The following is a 19406-nucleotide window of genomic DNA, read 5'->3' on the forward strand; positions in this document are numbered from 1 at the left end:
ACAACTTTCATGTGCTTAATGAATAATATTTTTTACCCGTATCTTGATGACTTCATTCTGGTATTCTTGGATAATATTTTTGTGTATTCTACGAATGAAGAAGATCATGCATTGTACTTAAAGAAAACATTTGAGGTTTTGCGTGAACATAAATTGTATGCCAAAGCAAGTAAGTATTCTTTTGCAAAGGATCAGATTGTGTATTTGGGAAGAGTGATTTCTAAAGAGGAGATTCACATTGATCTTGATAAAGTTAAGACTATGTTAGTAAGAGATGTAAGAAGCTTTATGGGTCTAGCACAATATGAGAGACCACACATTAAAGATTTCTCTAAGATAGCAAGTCTTTTGACCGAATTGACCAAGAAAGACAAGGGTTTTGTGTGGACTTCTAGCTGTGAGACTGCTTTTGAGACCTTGAAGGCTAAAATAGCAGAAAATTTTGTTTTAAAAGTTCCTGAGATGGGCAAACCATTTGTTGTGTCCTGTGACGCTAGTGGTGAACAATTAGGTTGTGTTTTGACATAAGAAGGAAGAGTGGTTGCATATGAGTTTAGGAAATTAAGACGACATGAATTGAACTATGCAACACATGATCTAGAATTGCTTGCTGTTGTTCATGCATTGAAGCATTGGCGTCATCTCTTGCTTGGTGTAAAATTTGAATTGCATACTAATCATCAAAACTTGAAGTATATTTTCACTCAGCCATAATTAAATAACAGACAAAGAAGATGGATTGAATTGTTGGATGAGTATGGCTTTGATTTCAAGTATTTGTGTGAAAAAGAAAATAAAGTTGCAGATGCATTGAGTCGTAGGCCCATGTGTAATTTGTTGACTGTTGTGCGATCCAATTTGATTGATGAGATACATGCTGAAGTTGAAAATGATTCCTTTTATATGCCTATTTTGAAATTCTTGCGTGAGAATATTGGTGAGATGTATGAAAACAGATATCACTTGTATAAGGGAAATCTGTATTCTTATGACCGCTTGTGTATTCCTGCAAATTCTTCTTTTAAGAGTCAAATTCTGCATGAGTGCCATAATTCACCTTCTTCTGGTCATCCTGGATTAAATAAGACATATGAAAAGATTAAAACCTTATTCTTTTGGCTGCGTATGAAATTGGATGTTAAGAATTATGTGTGTGAGTGCTTTCAATGTCAACAAGTTAAGATTGAGCATAAGAGGATGCCTGGTGACCTTCAACCCTTAGACATTCCTTTACAGAAGTGGGAGTGTATATCCATGGACTTTATCATTAGACTTCCTACTACTCGTGGAGGGTATGATTCGATCTTTCTAGTGGTAGATAGACTCACAACACAAGCTCACTTCTTTCCTGTAAAAATAACTTATATTGCATTGACCATTGCATACTTGTTTATGAAAGAGATATTTCGTTTGCATGACATGCCCAAGAGCATAGTGTCTGACAGAGATTCTAAGTTCACTTCTCATTTCTGGAGAGCGACTTTTGACTCTATAGGTACCCAGTTACGCATGTCTACTGCTTTTCATCCTCAAACAGATGGGGAAACGGAGAGAGTGAATCGTATTTTAGAAGATATGTTACAAATGTCTGTCAATGAAAACCAATCTAATTGGAATGAATATCTGCCTTTGGTGGTTGAATTTGCATATAACAGTTCATATCATTCATCTATTAGGATAACTCCGTTTGAGGCAATGTATGGCTATAACTATCCTACACCTATTCATTTTCTTAATTCGAGGAATAAGGTAGAACTCTCACGTGAGATGCTTGAGAAAATGGATAGCGAGTCGGCCAAAATCAGGGGGAATATTAGAGAATCTCAAAAGAGACATAAACCGTATTATGACAAGAAACATCGTGTTGTGGAGTATGAAACTGGTGATATGGTTTTTTAAAGGTTATTCCTGAGAAGTCTCATTTGATTCTTGGAAATGATAGAAGATTGTCTCCACGATTTGTTGGTCCATTTAAAATTTTGAAGCGCATTGGTTCATTAGCTTACAAATTGGAATTGCCTTCTCATGTTAAAGTGCATCATGTATTCGATGTGAGTTTATTGAAAAAGTATGTTCCTAATGTGCATCATGTTTTAGAGGACAACTCTAAGTTAAAAGATGACGGACCATTGACTGCAGAATCAGACTTAGCACTAGATAGGCGTTTTAAACATATGAGAAATAGAGACATTGTGGAAGTTTTGGTTAAGTGGCAGAACTATCCAGTAGAGGATGCATCATGGGTTGATCTTAGTGTTTTGCAAAGAGAATTTTTCTCTCTTTAGACCAACTCTGAGGACAGAGTTAATTTTGATAAGGGGAGAATGTAATAGGACTAATATTTGAAGTTCTTAAAGTCGAAAAGAATGTAGCAGGGCATATCTTTCGTTAGCACGATTTGAAAGATTGTTGAATAGTCTATTAAATAGAGGTTATACGAATGAGTTGAAATATTAAGAGAGAACATATATTCTTTTTTTTAAATAATACACTAAAGACGGATTTGATAAAGATTAATGAATAACAGATAGTCTGTCTATGAACAGTAAAATTGAGATTTTTATTAATATCAATGTTTTATATTTATGTGTTTTAGCTTAAAATGCATGGGTAGGCTTAAAATAAGTTGTAAAAGTAGTGGATACCCAAAAATAGAGGTTTTATGAGTCGCGACCTAAAAGTTGCGTTTTTAGCCAAACAGAGACGTTTTTCACAATTCTGTCCGCGTTGCCTTGTAGACCAGACCTATTCCCGTCGTTTTGAGTACCTGGATCGCTCTGTTCTGAGTTCGTTTGTAAAAGTTATGATGAAAACAATTAGAAGGCAGCAGCAGTGTAATGTACACAGGGACAGACAGACCTACAACATCATACAGTTCTCCCTGCTATCAACCAAGAAGTGGATTGTTTCTTCATGGTAGAGTATGGCAATTGAGATTATGAAGGTATATAATTATGTTTTTTACTTTGATTATCATGTTGAATTGGTTGCACGAGTATGTTCTTTTGGCTATTTTGTAGGCGATGCAGAAATCAATGTGTGAAACAAGATCTGTGCAAAGTGTCATGATAGAAATCTAACCTTTACGGATCGCTTAGCGATCACGTTCTTATATTATTCTCGCAGGTATACTTGGTACGAAAATCGTGCAGGCTTTTCGAGGAAAAGAAGGATAAAAGCACGACGGGTGGTGCGTTTGGGGATCATTCACCGATCTCTTCTTCTGCGAGTGCGAGTGCGAGTGCGAGTGCGAGTGCGAGTGCGAGTGAAACGCTGCATGCAAGCGAACTGAAGCTCGGGGGTGGTCGGGAGGTTCGAGCTCCGTACAACGGAGTGCGCCCATATATTTTGCTCCTCTGTTGTATCAAAACTCTACAAAGATTCATCAATACAAAGATCTCTTTCTCTATCTTTTGCTATCGATCTCTATTATTCGGTTCCCGTGACAACCTTACATTGGTATCAAAGCTTCGGCAGTGTTCTGTATCTCTCAAGGAAAGAACCACAAGAAATATTTGTTTTGCTTGTTGCGGTAACACGTAACCCAAGTCCACTTGGGCGTGTCAATTCCTAGTCGTGTTTTTGAAGAGTGACAGGTAACCCAAGAAAGAAGAAGGGCTTGTCCGGCCTCCCCTAGTTCCTCTTTTCACTCATTAAGAGCGGACCGTGCACCTAGCAACCGGCTAATCAACATGACGTGGGAAAAAGCAACCTTGGTGTGAGCGCAAGACCGCCAAGGGGTGCGCCCGCAGGAAAGAGTAGAGCTCGGGTAAGAGAAGATCCTTCTCTAACACAGATTGCAAGCTAAAGAAAGACTTCAAGAACCCAAGAACCTCAAGACCCCAAGTTCCTCGTGAACTTAAGAACCCAAGATCTCAGTGTACGGTCATCACCCAAAGCGGAATGGATACTTTGCATGAAGGTGATGAGCATGAAGGTGGTGAAGAAGAATTTTCCCCACCAGAAGGTTTTTCCAACCCTCCCCCTTCCCCATCTACACCACGGTTTGCACCAAATTAGATGGAGACTTTGGTCAAGTCGATGATGGACATGATGCTACCTACAACAAGAGGCGCAACGCGCTACCTTGGAGCGCGAGCGCGGCAAATGAAGGTTAGCCAAGTTGACGTTAAGTAAGTATGACGGTAAGATGGAGGCTACTATTATTCATTCTTGGTTGCATCAATTTAATGCTTACTTTGCGACAACTAAGAAGACAGGAAATAGCAAGGTTTTGAAGGCAGCTATGTACCTTGTTGGTGATGCCATTATTTGGTACCACGCATGGCAAGAGGCACAGTTGACCGTGCACCTAGAAGAAGCCAATGAAGGCGCGTCCCTTTCCTTCAATTGGGCCAACTTCCAAGACAAGCTCAAGGCGCAGTTTATGCCACCAAAGTACTTAGCACGGTTGAAAGACGATTGGCGCCGTCTCAAGCAAAATGGTATGCCAGTTATGTCTTTCTCTAATCGTGTTTTGCAGCTCGGCACCCAATTACGCAAATCGGATGATGAGCGCAAGGAGGCATTCCTTTATGAATTGGACAAGTATATCAAGTACGATGTCGAGGTACTCGATCCAATCGATCTCAACAAAGCGGTAGCCATTGCTCTCGCACAGGAGATGAAGCACAATAAGGGAAAGCCTAAGGAGAACAAGTCTTCTTAAAGTACCTCCCAGACTCCTCAGAACCCTCAGAACGGTAAGAATGGTAACTCTTCTAACCAATCTTCCTCGAATCCTTCGGAAAAGAATTCACAAAATGAATCTCAAGGTAAAGCTAAAATACCTGCTGAACCTAAGCTATCCCCGGATGAAAAAGCCGCAAAAGGAATTATAGGAGGATACATAAAGGCAGAAGAACAAGTCATTTATGATAAGAAAGGTCGTTGTTATCAATGTCACGTCAAGGGTCACATTGAAGCGGCTTGTCCTAAGACAGGCCCACCTAAAGAACCTAAAGAACCCGTAGCTACCACAAGCACTCTAATGAACCAATCTGAATCTTCACATGTTTCTGACACACACATTGATGAGTCTCTCTTTAAGTGTTATGGTCATGTGAAGCGTCAGTGTTTTGTCATATTGTTTGATTCAAGTAGTATGCATGATGTGATTAGTGCATCTCTTGTAGAGAGAGCCCGCCTAGATGTTAGTCACGCATCTCCTCTCGAGGTGTCGGGCTTCGCTCCCAGTATGGACTCTCTCATCATGCAAGAGTGCCTTGATGTGTTGTTTACAGTTCAACAAGCTGCCTTCCGTAGGAAATTTGTCATGTCTCCTCTCTCACGATGTGATATGCTTTTGGGCATTAGATGGTTTCATGAGCATAACCCTCTCATTGATCGGGCAGAAAATACTCTCATTTTAAATGCCAAAAGTGACTCTCCCATGACCATTCGTGGTGATGAGGGTCTGCATTCTTTGCCTCTCATTTCTCATGTGCAGGCAAAGGTGAATTACGACGAGGAGCACAAGCGGCATTCATCTATGCCTCTCTACTTACCCAGAGCATTCAGACTCCAGACAGGTATTCAGCTTTGTTTACCAAGTTTAAGCATATCTTTTTGCAGGATGATCTTCCACCCATCTCCCACTCGAGCGGACAGAGGACCATAGCATCAAGCTTACAGAGGGGGCACAGCCTGTCAGTAAGGCTCTCTATCGTTTGAACAAGACTCAGAAAGAAGAGTTAGAGCAGCAACTCATGGAGTTGGTGGGCAGAGGATTTATACATCCTAGTATGAGTCCTTTTGCTGCTCCTATTTCGTTTGTCCGCAAGAAGATGGTTCGTCTCGTTGTGTGTTGATTACAGGGCATTGAACAAGATGACCGTCAAGAACAAGTTTCCGATGCCTCACATTGAGTATATCCTCGATAGGCTCAATGGGGCAAAGGTCTTCAGTAAGGTCAATCTCAAAAGTGGATACCATCAGGTAAGGGTATTTATAGGCGACATCTATAAGACCGCTTTTCGCACAAAGCGAGGGCAATGGGAGTAAGTAGTCATGCCTTTTGGATTGACAGATGCCGTGGGTACATTTAAACGTCTCATGGTAGGTCGTTTTGGCGATATGGCTGGTGTATGTGTGTTCATCATATTCTCATTTTTTCTGGTTCGTGGGAACAACATGAAAAGGATGTAGAAAGGGTATTAACCCGTTTGGATGAGTGTCAATTGTACATTGCAGCTAAGAAATCTGAGTTTTTTCTCACTTAAGTTACTTATCTGGGTTATATCATTTCTGCAGAAGACGTCAAGCTAAATCCCGCGAAGGTGGAACACGTACGTAATTGGGATTTGCCCAAAACTGCATATGATGTGCGTTCTTTTCTTGGTGTGTCAAGCATATAGTTCGCACATAGAGAATTTTGCACGCATTGCTGCACCCATGACAGATGTTTTGAAAGGGGTAAAGACTCGCCGACAGCGCGTGGATTTGCTCAAGGCAGCCATTGAGGCTTTCACAGCTCTCAACATTGCGGTGACAGGAGCGCCATGTCTTATCCTTGCCTCTTGGGATGACCCCTTTGAGGTACGGACGGATGCGAGCAATGTTGCCTTAGGCGCTGGGCTTCAGCAGCATGGTCGTCCAATTGCTTTCCTTAGTCGGAAGCTCAATAGTGCAGAAAAGAACTATTCAGTTTATGATAAAGAACTTTTGTTTGTCATTCACTCTCTTAAGCATTGGAAGCATTTTCTGTATGGTAAGAGAGTTCACAGTTCGCACAGATCACCAAGCCCTCAAGTGGCTCCAGTCTATGCCTAGTGCACATTGGAGTGATCGCCAAGCTAACAATTTTTTGAGCAATTTGGAGATTTGATTATGTGTCTGGAAAAGCTAACCCTATTGCAGATGCGTTAAGTCACAACGGACAGATCCTGGCTCTTGAGTCAAGATCCACAGTTTCTCTTTAGGGTGTGTCTTTCGACAGCATGAAGAACCAGTACGTAGATTCCGAGTTTGGTAAGCAATGGCTCCGGGCTCTTGCTTTCCAAGGGCCTAGCAACTATCTCATTTGTGATGGTTTGTTATATTGTCGTCACCGTCTATGTGTGTTGCCCTCTCTCAGGTCAACCGTATTGCACGATGCACATGACTCTCTCATGGGTGGGCACAGGGAAATGAACACCACTTTGGAAAAGAATAGAAAGATTCTTTTATTGGCCTAAAATGCGAAAGGATGTGTTTCGTGATGTCACACAGTGCACTATTTGTAAAAAGATAAAAGCTCCTCGGGGTAAGCAGCAAGGCCTCTTGCTTCCACCGCCTATTCCCGATGGACCTTTTCAGGATATTTCTATAGATTTTGTGACCACTGACAAACCTTCCACCTAGTTTGCATTCAAGGAACACTCAATGTTTGACAATTGTTGATCATTTCAGCAAGTTTTGCATGTTGATTCCTTGTAAGGCCACAGTCAGCGCACAAGATGTAGCGCGGTTGTTCATTAAGCATTGTTACCCCCTCTGTGGTTTGCCAAAATCGATTGTTTCATATAGGGATGTTGAGTTCACGTCCAATTTTTGGCGCGCATTCTTTGAAAATTTTGGCACTAAGATGAATTTTTCATCGGCTTTTCATCCAAGTCAAATGGTCAGACAAAGATTTACAATCAGTTGGCTTTTGATGTTTTAAAGTCATATGTACATGATCGGGAGCTCTATCTTCCATTGGTTCAAGCTATTTTGAATGACTTTTTTTTCTCTGCCATTGGTCGAACTGCGTATGAGGCAACTTTTGGTTGTCCGTTCCAGTCACTTTTGACTCGCTCGGTCAGTCAAATGTATGATGCCAATGCTGAAAGTCAGTCGTTGGATGAGATTTCTGAGAGTGTGTAGCTTTGGCTAAGCAAGGCTCAGAAGTCTTACTCACGACAAGCTAACAAGCATCGTCAGGATGTTTCGATCAAGGAAGGGGATTGGGTATATTTAAGAATCATGAAGTAACGTCTTACGCAAGTTGAAAAGAAATGTCCGAAGTTGTCTTTTAGAATGTATGGTCCATTTCCTATCATTAAAAAGATAAGGTTTCAATGAAATTGCAATTGCCTAACTCATGGTCGATGCACAACGTTTTCCATGTTTCTTGGTTGAAAGTGTTTCAGGGAACACCTCCGAAGGACATTTCCGAAGAAGAAGAGTCGCAGATCATCGATGAAGCAGAAGTCATGGAGCCGGAGCAGGTGTTGTTGCATCGATTTCGCCATGGCTCAGAGAAGCAAGTCAGACAGTACTTTTTGAAGTTCAAGGATCGAGGAACCCACGAGGCAGTGTGGGCCGATGAAGAGTTTTTCAAAGATTATCTCAAGTTGTGGCAGCCTACAAGGAAGCCATGCGGATCAGTACCAGTACCTCACTTTAAAAAGGAGGGGATGTCACGTGCACATCTAACCCTATGTGCATGTGGACAAGCTACTTCAAGTCCAGGGTTCATGTCATCTTAGGAAGTATTCTTGCACCTTTGTGAGCATGTGCGCACGCCGTGCATGTCCAGGCACTTAGAGTAGTTGCATATCCTCTGGTTGCACACAGCATGATCATCAGCATTACAGTCAGTAGCCATCATGAGCATTTTACGGTGCACAGAACCCATTTTCCCTATTCTAGCCATTTTTCACTTATTATTAATAAGTGACTTTGTTGGGAAACTCGGGAGGGCAAATTTGCTAAGTTAATATAAAAGAAACCTAACAGTCACTCAAATGTTTTCTCCTCATCGAGAACCCCTTCAAGACCGGCGCTTTCTACAAGCGTTTTCAGCACTCAGCAGCCAGCATTTGCAGAATCAGCCTATCAACGTTTGCAGATCAGCCTTTTACACAGTTGTACCAACGTTTACCAGAGATCTCCAAATCAGCATTTTTCAACAAGTCAAATCAGCGTTTTTAGCCAGCTGTACCAGCGTTTTCAGAGATCTGCAATCAGCCTTTTCAGCCAGAGATAGTAGTGCTTTCAACCCTGCTACAATAGCATATTCAGCCATACAAGACAGCGTTTTTCCAGCCGTTGTCAACGTCGTCGTCACCCTTGCCGTCGACGTCGTCACCAACTTAGATTGTCATTGCATCATAGCATCAACAACTTGCATCAGGCTTCAACACCTTTGTACCAAATTTGTGCAATCAATAGCATAGACTTCTCTCGCCATCGAGAGAGGGGCCCTTGAAGGAGGGTTTGACAACATTCTGGTGTCGTATTCTCTTCTCTCTCTATCTCTCAGTCTCAATACCTTCATTCACAGTGTCTTCCACTTTGTTTGTGACCATTTGCACTCTCATTAAAGGAACGGAAGGCTCTCCCTTCCGTAAGTAAAAGGAACCCTTGAGCACAATTCGGAGCACTCGTCTCGAGCAAAGTTCAACTGTGACGACCCGGTGATTGGGCCGTCGCGGAAACGTTGCTCTGATACCAAGTGTGACGACCCGGGAGTTGGGCCGTCAATGCGGAGAAGCGTGGTGGGCGCGTTTGCGGAAGCTTGCGGAGAAAAGGGCCCGGCTCGGACCGGACCGGCTCGGGTCAAGGTGCGTTTGTCTTCAAAGGGGCCTGGCTCGGACGGGACCGGCTCAGGGGGGGGGCTGGCTCGGACGGGACCGGCTCAGGTGGGCCCGGCTCAGACGGGACCGGCTCGGGTCGAGGTGCTTGTCTTCAAGAGGCCTGGCTCGGACGGGACCGGCTCAGGTGGGCCCAGCTCGGACGGGACCGGCTCGGGTCGAGGTGCTTGTCTTCGAGGGGGCCCGGCTCAGACAGGACCGGCTCGGGCGTGGTTGCGTTCCATGGGTCGACGGCCGTGTTGCGTTTCGCGGGTCTTGCGTTCCGGGTCCCTAGCCCCACGTAGCCTCAGGCTCCGCCGCACTCACAGAGGGTCATAGCGTGCCCTGGGGAACCTTGCGTGGAGTCCCCACGGTGCACGAGTGCGTGGAGTGAGGCTAGCGTGTCTAGGTGGGGGGTCCCCTCCCGTGGCCGTTTTCGGGAGGCTCATACCCCTTATATACACCCCCGGTTGAAGAGAGTTCGACGCCCTCGTCGAACGCAGGGAAAAGAGAGCTTGGCTATGCATGAGGCCAAAGGCTAAGGGGTGCATATAAGTGCGAAGTGCGTGAAACTGTACCCGAAAATGCAAGTAGGAAACATGCTTTGTTTTTTGTCATTTTTGGCATGAAGTGTGTATTTTTGGATTTTTGGCAGAAGGCTGAAAAAATGATGCTTTGAATACCCAAGTAGAATTCCCCATACTTGTGCATTCCCCAAAAGGTAACCCGGTGTGCGCGGAGCCACCTGCTGCGTTGGCCCGCGCGGAGACTTCTTGAAAGCCGAATATGGGTAGAGTCCGTCGCAATGCAGCCCTTGCGAAGTTGCAAGGAAACTTACCGTCATTTTGACGCGCGTTGTAGACTTAGGCTGACACCAGCTTTGGTTTCCAATCGCCGAATCTTGAATCGGGCAAGGTTACTTGGTTAGATGCAGTCTTTAGGTCGAAGTAGCTTTGGTCATCATGACACCATGAAGGCTTTGGCTGAATCTTCAATCTTCAAATTGATCCCTGTTTGTCCCTGTGTGGACGTCATTTGGAGGGCTAGCTCGGTGCCCTTTGGTCTCTTGTAGACTTGAGTGGGTCTTCAGCTCAGCATGGGCCACAAAAGTGGCCGGGGCGTGACGAACTAAGTTGAGTTTGTCCGTCGCGTTTTTCTCTTTTTGTTTTTGATGTGAAGAGCCCTGTCTGGCTCGCATCTTTCCTTTTTGTTTGGAGTGTGACGGCCCGGGGTTTGGGCGCGTCATGTGGAGGTGCCCGGCTCGGATCGGGACCGGCTCGGGTCACGGGTGACGGCCCGGGGTTTGGACGCGTCACGGGGACGGGGACTGGAGCTCTCATCCTCGAGCTCTGATACCAAGTGTGACGACCCGGTGGTTGGGCCGTCGCGGAAACGTTGCTCTGATACCAAGTGTGACGACCCGGGAGTTGGGCCGTCAATGCGGAGAAGCGTGGTGGGCACGTTTGCGGAAGCTTGCGGAGAAAAGGGCCCGGCTCGGACCGGACCGGCTCGGGTCAAGGTGCGTTTGTCTTCAAAGGGGCCTGGCTCGGACGGGACCAGCTCAGGGGGGGACCGGCTCGGGTCGAGGTGTTGTCTTCAAGGGGCCTGGCTCGGACGGGACCGGCTCAGGTGGGCCCGGCTCGGACGGGACCGGCTCGGGTCGAGGTGCTCGTCTTCAAGAGGCCTGGCTCGGACGGGACCGGCTCAGGTGGGCCCGGCTCGGACGGGACCGGCTCGGGTCGAGGTGCTTGTCTTCAAGGGGGCCCGGCTCGGGCGTGGTTGCGTTCCATGGGTCGACGGCCGTGTTGCGTTTCGCGGGTCTTGCGTTCCGGGTCCCTAGCCCCACATAGCCTCAGGCTCCGCCGCACTCACGGAGGGTCATAGCGTGCCCTGGGGAACCTTGCGTGGAGTCCCCACGATGCACGAGTGCGTGGAGTGAGGCTAGCGTGTCTAGGTGGGGGGTCCCCTCCTGTGGCCGTTTTCGGGAGGCTCATACCCCTTATATCAACATTCACTTCCGCTGCACCTTACACCCACGCTATGGTATGGGGAGCGTCCGACCATTGCATCTTGGGGTGGAACTAGGCCACTCTGCATGTCGTGTGATCTCTCTCTCCTTCAGTTCTTTGTATTGAAATGCTTAAAAGTCTGTTCAAACTATTCTTTCAGTTGGCACAAGATGCCCTCCCCACCCTCTGTAGAACCTTGCGTTTTAAAATGCAACTTTAGATTCCGACCCGGGAGACCCTTGCGCATTTGCAAAAACCCTAAAATCCTCCTTACCACCCCGTCCGACAGCGTTTTAAAACGCACGGAAGGGAGCCAAAAACGCACTTCTTCTACAAAGCTTCTCAAAACGCCACTCATAGAGACAGCCATTGTCAATGCCAGCATTCACATTTCAAAATGCAAGCAAAAATGCCAATGTTTGCAGAAGCTTGCCAATGCGTCTCAAGGTGACAAAGTCCACCTTCCTTATGTTCCTCTTCACCGCGAGCAGTTCTCTCCGCCGTCAACAAGCCATAAGCTCTCATACCATGTCAAAGTCGATGATGTAGAGCCAAGAGAGAATGAGAGAGAGAGAGAGAGAGAGAGAGAGGGTTTACTCAATCAACTAGTTAGACAATGAATTAGATATTTAATACAATGGGGGTTGGCTGCTTCTTATCCAGGGGGCCTTAAGTACCCTCCTCAGCAATTACCCTACCCGAAAACATGTCAAATAAGTAAAATAAATACCTAAAGACAACTATTTAGCTAGGATCACATTGGGCCATTCTCTTGAGATGCTATAGCTTTAAGACAAGGGTGTAAAATGCAAGGTTTTCCATGACAAAATCCCTCGAAACTGGGGGCTAGTGCAAAAACATAGCAAATTTTTTGAAACAAGTTACCGTGATAAAACCTTTTGTAGAATTCTCCCAAAGTATGTTGTAGGGTCTTGTAGCAATCCTCAACCTGCTTGCTTTGATACCATGAAGGAACGAAGAAAGGAGAGCAAATAGAGAAGACAAGCATTGAGAGAGAGAGAGAGAGAGAGAGAGAGAGAGAGAAAGAGAGAGAGAGAGAAAGAGAGAGAGAGAGAGAGAGAGAGAGAATGAATGACCCAAGAACAATACCTCAATAACTCTGGAGAATGCTCATGCAACTAGATTCTCAGAATAAGGGAGCAAAGGCTCACTTGTATAGCAGTACAAGTGACCTAGAGACCTAAAAAATAGGGACACCATGTTTAGGGCTTACTCAATAACTCTCGAGAATACTCATGCAACTAGATAATGAGAATGAGGGGGCAAAGTCTCACTTATATCGCAGTACAAGTGACCTAGAGACCTAAAAAATGAGGATGCCCTACGCTCACTTTGTCTAATAAACGGCCACATCATCAAAAAGGCGACTAGTGGCCTAATCAAATAATAAGTGAATCACAACACCTAAAATGCCACATCAGCTAAAAGGCTACTAAATGGGCCAAAAGGGGATAAAATGCGTATGCAAAGCCATTGTCACCATACAACCATCTTGCGCAACCTAGAATGCCACCATCTGATAATATATCTCCAACACCTCCAAATTGGACTCCCTATGATCTGATCAGCAAACTTAACTTCCTTAACCAAATTGACTAGTGTCTCCAAAGTAGTGAACCTATGCTCCACTCTTTGAACCCTGCAACTTCTTCCATCCGTCACATACTTCAACCCTTGACTGTCCAACTCTCACCGTAAAAGAGTGCCTTAAAGACCTCAGGGGCGACACCAGAATATTCGCAAGTGATGTATTTTTACAATAAAGCTGTAAGCCAGCTTTAACGCTTGTGAGAGACAATCATTGTCTACACCTGCAGAACACCAAGCTCTGAGACAAACAACCAATCAAAAGACAATCTTGCACTTGCATTTCCAAATAGCGAGACTTTTCCATCGTCCATCTTATGGGGTGCCTTCTCTTGCCTATGGACAATTCCCTCAAGGACAGGAACCTTCTAGTTGGCTACTTTTCCATGCCAGCAGCACCCTTCTGCATGTGAGGTTTAAAACTCCCAGTGCAGAAGAAAGTGAATGTAAATGAGTGAGGAATCTGAGTCAGCACGGGCCTTCATAAGACAGCAATCCCTCCCTAGACCTCTATAAGACACGGGAGGCAGATAGGCCTGAAAATGGCCCTTTTAAGTGCCTTGGCTGTCACACAAGGCGGGCAAATGCTATATACTAAAATTTCAGCCTCAACACAGAAGCGAATGATGGCAACCCACATGGAAAGGTCTTCACGTGACAGACAGAAGGTCTGCGGTTCAATACCACTGGAATAACTTGGCGCGCTTTTGATCTGCATGTCCGCCGAGGTGTGAAGATTGACCAGGGGTCTGTGCCAATATTCTCTCGATGTAGCAGGCACCACAACCACATCATAGCACACACGTCCCGTCAGTCTATCAGCATGGCTAGAAACTTAAAAGACTAAAGAGCTAAAACCTAATCGAGAACGGCCACTTGGAATGATTATACGACATGTTCCCAAACCCCACCATATAACCTTTTCATTTGATTAAAACACCGTCCTTGCCTGCTTATCCCTAAAAAGTCAATTTTTTGGTGAAAAACAGGAGAAGTCAACTACTAGAAAATTTTCAGCAGTCTCAACTTCACCACAAGGAAATTGTAAGCAAAGCGAAGAAAGGCACCTACCGCAGGAAAGCGAGTGTCTAGCTTTTTCCTCATTCTGCTGAAATGTCCGCCTGCTCTGTGAAAGTTGAATTTTAAAAGGGTGAACCCGTAGCTATTTCAAATCCTGATTCTCTCCAGATAAAGGCACATGGTGTTCCAGATGCGCAGGAAGCCTTCTGCTCTTGGTGACCCCTGTATCCTGTGTTCAGTCCGCTGCAAGAGGATCATAGCCTTCCTGCTTGTACGGAATCCTAATTCCTAATCTCCATTACAAAAAACAGGATGAAAATCTTATCACCACAGGCCAAGAGTAAAACCCTAAAATCTGCAGGAAATATGTAGAGAGCAGAAAAGTCACACAACCACACTAATGCAATGCAGAATTCACAAAATTGATGTGAAAACATGGAGCTTTGCGCTGCCTAAGGACACACAGAAGGGGACTCATTGAAGAAAACAGAAAGAAAGAAAATGAAATCGAGAGATACCTGGATTTGGCGATGAAGATGCAGACGCGAAACGCGTCCTTCTTCTGAAAGGTCCAAGAAAGAGCAGGGAAAAACAGTAGTCGTTGCGAAGTAATTGGCTCTCCCAAGGTCCAAAGTAATTGCTATTTATATTATCGTCTGTTTCCTGATAAGCTTCCCTCTATAAGTTATAACAGGATCCTCCTGCGTTGAAGGTTAGAAGTTGAAACTTCCCTTTGACTTGTTTAACATATCCTTCATGTTCTTGTCCTCCCTCACTATCGTTACACATTGAAATTCACCTCGATGTATACTCCGCCCTTCCTGCAATCTCATCGAGAAAATTTGACCTAATTTTTCTTGAAGGCTCAAATTTTGAAACTAAAAAAATTGTACACAGAGGCATATATGCATGTATGTACATGTCAGGACACGGGTCCTAAAGCTAGGAATCTATGGAAATAGGGGCTTTAGAGGAACCCTATTCGAGGAGATGCACAAGTGGCAAGGAATCTTGTATTTCAGGGCAAGGCTTTACCTATATAAAGAGTTGGTTGGGTGGAGCTTCAATATGCTTGGGGATGTCTTTAAATACTGGTGCTAATTTCAAGCATTGGTTCTCTTCTGATTGACGTATACTATCCATTGGAGTTGACCCTTAAGCAAAGGGAGACGACAGACAGTGATATTAATTTCAAGCATCGGTTCTCGTATCATTGCCTTATACTATCCATAGGACTAGGGTATGAATAACTTGGCACCCTTCCCATCCAATCCCCTACTTATAATAAATAGGGTCCCTCATACCACCACTCGTTCGTATGACCCTTGTCCTCACATTACCCTTGGCCCCCTTGGGGAAAAAAATTATCCTCAAAAACAAAGGTGGGAAACGGCTTCTTAAGAACACAAATGTTTTCCCTAGTCACACCTTCTTCATGTTAAACTTTCCATTTGACTAGTACTTGATGTCACGCATGATGTCATGTCCTTAAATCATGAGAATCCATGGTTCGCTAAGGTTCATGCGGTAAAATAGGAGGTTCAATGAAATCAATCGATACATCTTGATTAACAACATTTGCATCCTGATGTAAGTGCTGACGTAAACGATTTACATGAAATACCGGATGGCTCTGAGAGAGTGATGGAAGAGCTTACTTGTAAGCCATTTCTCCTACTCGGTCAATATTATTTTATTAGCGCGAATCTTCCAAGATCCCCCCTTCTCGACTTTCCGTGCAAAGCCGTCATGCCCCCCCCCCCCGCGCAGTGTGCAGACATCCTACTCAACTCTAGCAGATATGGCGTGTAGCTCCTCCTGGCCCTATCCGCCCTTCGTCGCCCTGCCTGTGCTCGATAGCTGCTCCACCTGCACCCGCAAAGGCAATGGGAAAATCGCGCGCGCACACACACACACACACACATCCTGACTGATAGCCTCGCAACCTCCAAGACTCCTTAGTGTTCTCCCTCACACGGAGTAGTTGTCTCTCTCTCTCTCTCTCTCTCTCTCTCTCTCTCTCTCTCTCTCTCTCTCTCTCTCTCTCTCTCTCTCTCTCTCTCTCTCTCTCTCTCTCTCTCTCTCTCTCTCTATGTTAGCCTCACACAAACCGCCTCTCTCTCTACCCCTCACAACCCATTGCCACCGTGTGCTCCTCGCTCCTCTTCCTGTGGTTGCACCTTGGCCTCATAGAGAGCCAATCTCTCTCGCCCTCTGTCCCTCTCTCAGTCTCCAACTGCAGCCGTGGCCATTTCCTCCTTCCTACGTGATTCCTTGTAGAGTAAGCCTACCCGTCACCACACAATAACGACCACATTCCTTCACCATACTAAGAGGATATATTGCTTCCTCTTGGGTAATTGCCTGCGAAATACAGAGGGAGCACGCTCTGACAGGTTGCACCCACACCCTACCCTCCACCCGGCTCCTCGCTGTCCTGCACCTGCCTCTTCCTTGCAACCACGTGTCTGCCCTCTGCCAGGCTTGGGCCGCCTCTATCGTGCAAGTTGAAAATGCCCTTCAAATTTTCCAAAATTCCCAAAACACCTCTGATAGTGAGATTAAATATTTCCAAAGTAAAAAATGTTGTCGCTTTTCATAAGAAGATTGAAGATTGATGGTCTCTTTCTCTCTCTCTCCACGTGCCATCCACCCCTCTTTTTCACCTCAAATCCATACAAGAATCTAAAGAGATTCCACTTAATGCGACCCTTAGAAAGATTGCCCGCACCTACTCGCTTGAATATTTAAATGGACCACAATATCATGAAGATAACTTAGGGGGGGGTCTAGTTTTTAAACTTTCTTAATGTTGTAAAACCGTGGAAAAGACACCATCACCATTCTTGAAAGTAACATGTAGTCTCTTTTCTTTCGCATACTATCTGTAACTATCTTAAGCTTGTTGAGCATTTTGGTCATTTGTACTAACATATCCAAATAATCTTGAGCAAAGTTCTGGACATGTTGAAGTTTTTCTTGAAAAACCACCATCGAAACGAGTGATCTAGGGTGAAAATTGTACATAAGAATAAATGGACTAAACTTGGTTGTCACATGTTTTGTGTTATTGTCAACAAATTCAAGGATAGAGAGATAATCTTCCCAATCGGTTTGCTTGATGATATACGCTCTTAGCATATCTTTTAGTACTTGGTTGAATCTATATGCCAGACCATTCATCTCTAAATAATCAAATGTACTTAGATTGAGTTGTGTGTCCAAAAATTTTAAAACAACCCTCTAGAAGTGAATGCTAAACTTTAAATTCCAATCACTTATTGTGTTACTAGGCAATCCATAAAGCCTATAAACATGCTCCATGAATAGTTGTGCTTATTTGGACGTCTTTCTTGTAGTCTTAATTGAAATAAGCTTACATATCTTGGTCACCCTATCAAGACAAGAGTAGGAAGGGTGGGACGCTATCCTAGGCAAGTCCATTAGCGTGCTAAGTTTAGGGATCTCTTAAAGATAGGGCCAAAGGCATCTATAGGAGGAGGTGATTGGGTGGAGCACGGCATGCAATAGTCACATAGGATTTCCTTGTTGGTGCTAAATTTAGTAGCGGTGCTCTGAAGTTGGCGAGGTCATTATGCAAGGAAGGCCGCTAGAGATGGGTTGGCAACGTCGAACTCAACCAAATCATGCTCTTGCACAAGCACGCGTGCACCCCCCCCCCCCCCAACACACACACACACACAAATGGAGGAAAAACTTTCTTCTCCTTCACCAACTCAAGTTAACAATTCTACAATGCATAAAAAAGAGATAATGCAACATAAGGGAAAACTAGCACAACAGTCTAGTGTGAACTACTAGTGAGTGAGTTGAACAGATAAGTCGGCCATCACTATGGTAGGTAGACCAAGTCGATGTAGTCTGACTATTGTATCACTAGCGAAGATGTGCACATCCACCAAGGCACAATGACTATCGGTGATAGTCATCTAGGAGTAGCACTTGTTAAGCTTGTCATCTCAACACTCCCCCTCAAGCTCAATGCCATCTCTCGTACCCGCAAAGCATTGCTCGAAATCATTGCAGCTTCTCTGCCTTTGTGAAGATATCTACAACCTACTCATCCATCGTCATGTATTGAAGGTCGATGTCACTTTCCAAAACCCTCTCTCTGATGAAATGGTACTGCACCTCAATGTACTTTGTCCTTGCATGAAACATTGAGTTCTGAGCCAATCGTATGCTATTAAGGTTGTCACAATATATGACAGCCGGCTTCTGTACATGTGCTCCAAAGTCCTGAAGTAGCAATTGTAACCATGCTACCTCACATTCCACCACTACAACACCCATTCACTATGCTTATGTACTCGATAGAGCAATCTTAGGTTGCTTCTTGCTACTCCATGTGATAGTAGCACTCCCAAGTAGAAACATGAATCTGTTGGTAGACCTTCGATCATATGTGCTACTAGCCCAATCCACATATGTGTAGCCATAGAGTTGCAACTCGACATCATCCCTATAAGAAAGTGCATAATCCAAAGTAGCACTCACATAATTGAATGTGCACATCAATGTGTCCATGTGTGGCCCTGGAAGCTACATAAATTGACTCATCAATCTAGTTGTGTAACTAAATTATAGACGTGAGATAGTCAAGATCATCTATTCATGGCGGGTACCAACATAGGGCATTGCGAGGGATTTCTATCAGACATATGGGTACTTTATGATCCCCTCCCTTAGACACGTATATGGTGATTGTGTATCATCCTCCTCCTTTCCTACGTGTGTATGGGTCTCCTCTACCCCTGCTCCTTCTGTATGTGCAAATCTAGAACCGCTAGGCGTGAAGTAGCAAATGGCAATGTATAGAGTGTGCTCCTCCGAGAGCTCAATCCGTATCCACATGTAGCGCGCCTTTGGGTCACGGGCTACTATCTGTATCCTGCTGTGAAGTGAGCGGCGATAGAGGATTGCTACCCCGCCAGATCCTCTAGAAGTGTTGTGTCGTGTGCACTTCCTATGTAGAGACTCCCATTGGTAATCTTGTACTCGAGGTAGGCCTCTCTTGGGACTCGCATGTGTCTCTGTGAGTAGAACGATGTCTCGGTCATGCATCACCTCCTCTAGTCTCCCTGGATGCGTCCATAGAGAGCCATTGCAGTTCCAAACTGCCATGTGTATCTCCTCGTATAGTGTCCCATAGGCCGCAAGTCCCTATGCTACGGCCTTGCCATCAATGATGACTCGACCGTCTCAGTAGGAG

General features: G+C 44.8%; 1 protein-coding gene across 3 annotated transcripts in view; it reads right to left on the minus strand.

Annotated features, from left to right (window-relative positions):
- The window catches only part of LOC147436416 (uncharacterized), a 47302-nt gene extending 32455 nt beyond the window's left edge, over window positions 1-14847 (minus strand). For 2 of the 3 annotated variants that reach the window (XM_086489323.1, XM_086489325.1), the window contains exons 1-2: window positions 14692-14847; window positions 14225-14461 (exon numbers count right to left, since the gene is read on the minus strand). In XM_086489323.1, the coding sequence (XP_086345449.1) occupies window positions 14225-14257 (33 nt within the window). In that variant the 5' untranslated portion in view covers window positions 14258-14461; window positions 14692-14847. Of the gene's footprint in view, window positions 1-14224; window positions 14467-14691 lie in introns of all 3 variants that reach the window. The other variant, XM_086489324.1, reaches the window with a different exon arrangement.
- Window positions 14848-19406: the final 4559 nt, after the last annotated feature.

Source organism: Adiantum capillus-veneris, chromosome 18 (assembly GCF_014529385.1).
Source record: "Adiantum capillus-veneris isolate H3 chromosome 18, ASM1452938v2, whole genome shotgun sequence".
Lineage (NCBI taxonomy): Eukaryota > Viridiplantae > Streptophyta > Polypodiopsida > Polypodiales > Pteridaceae > Adiantum > Adiantum capillus-veneris.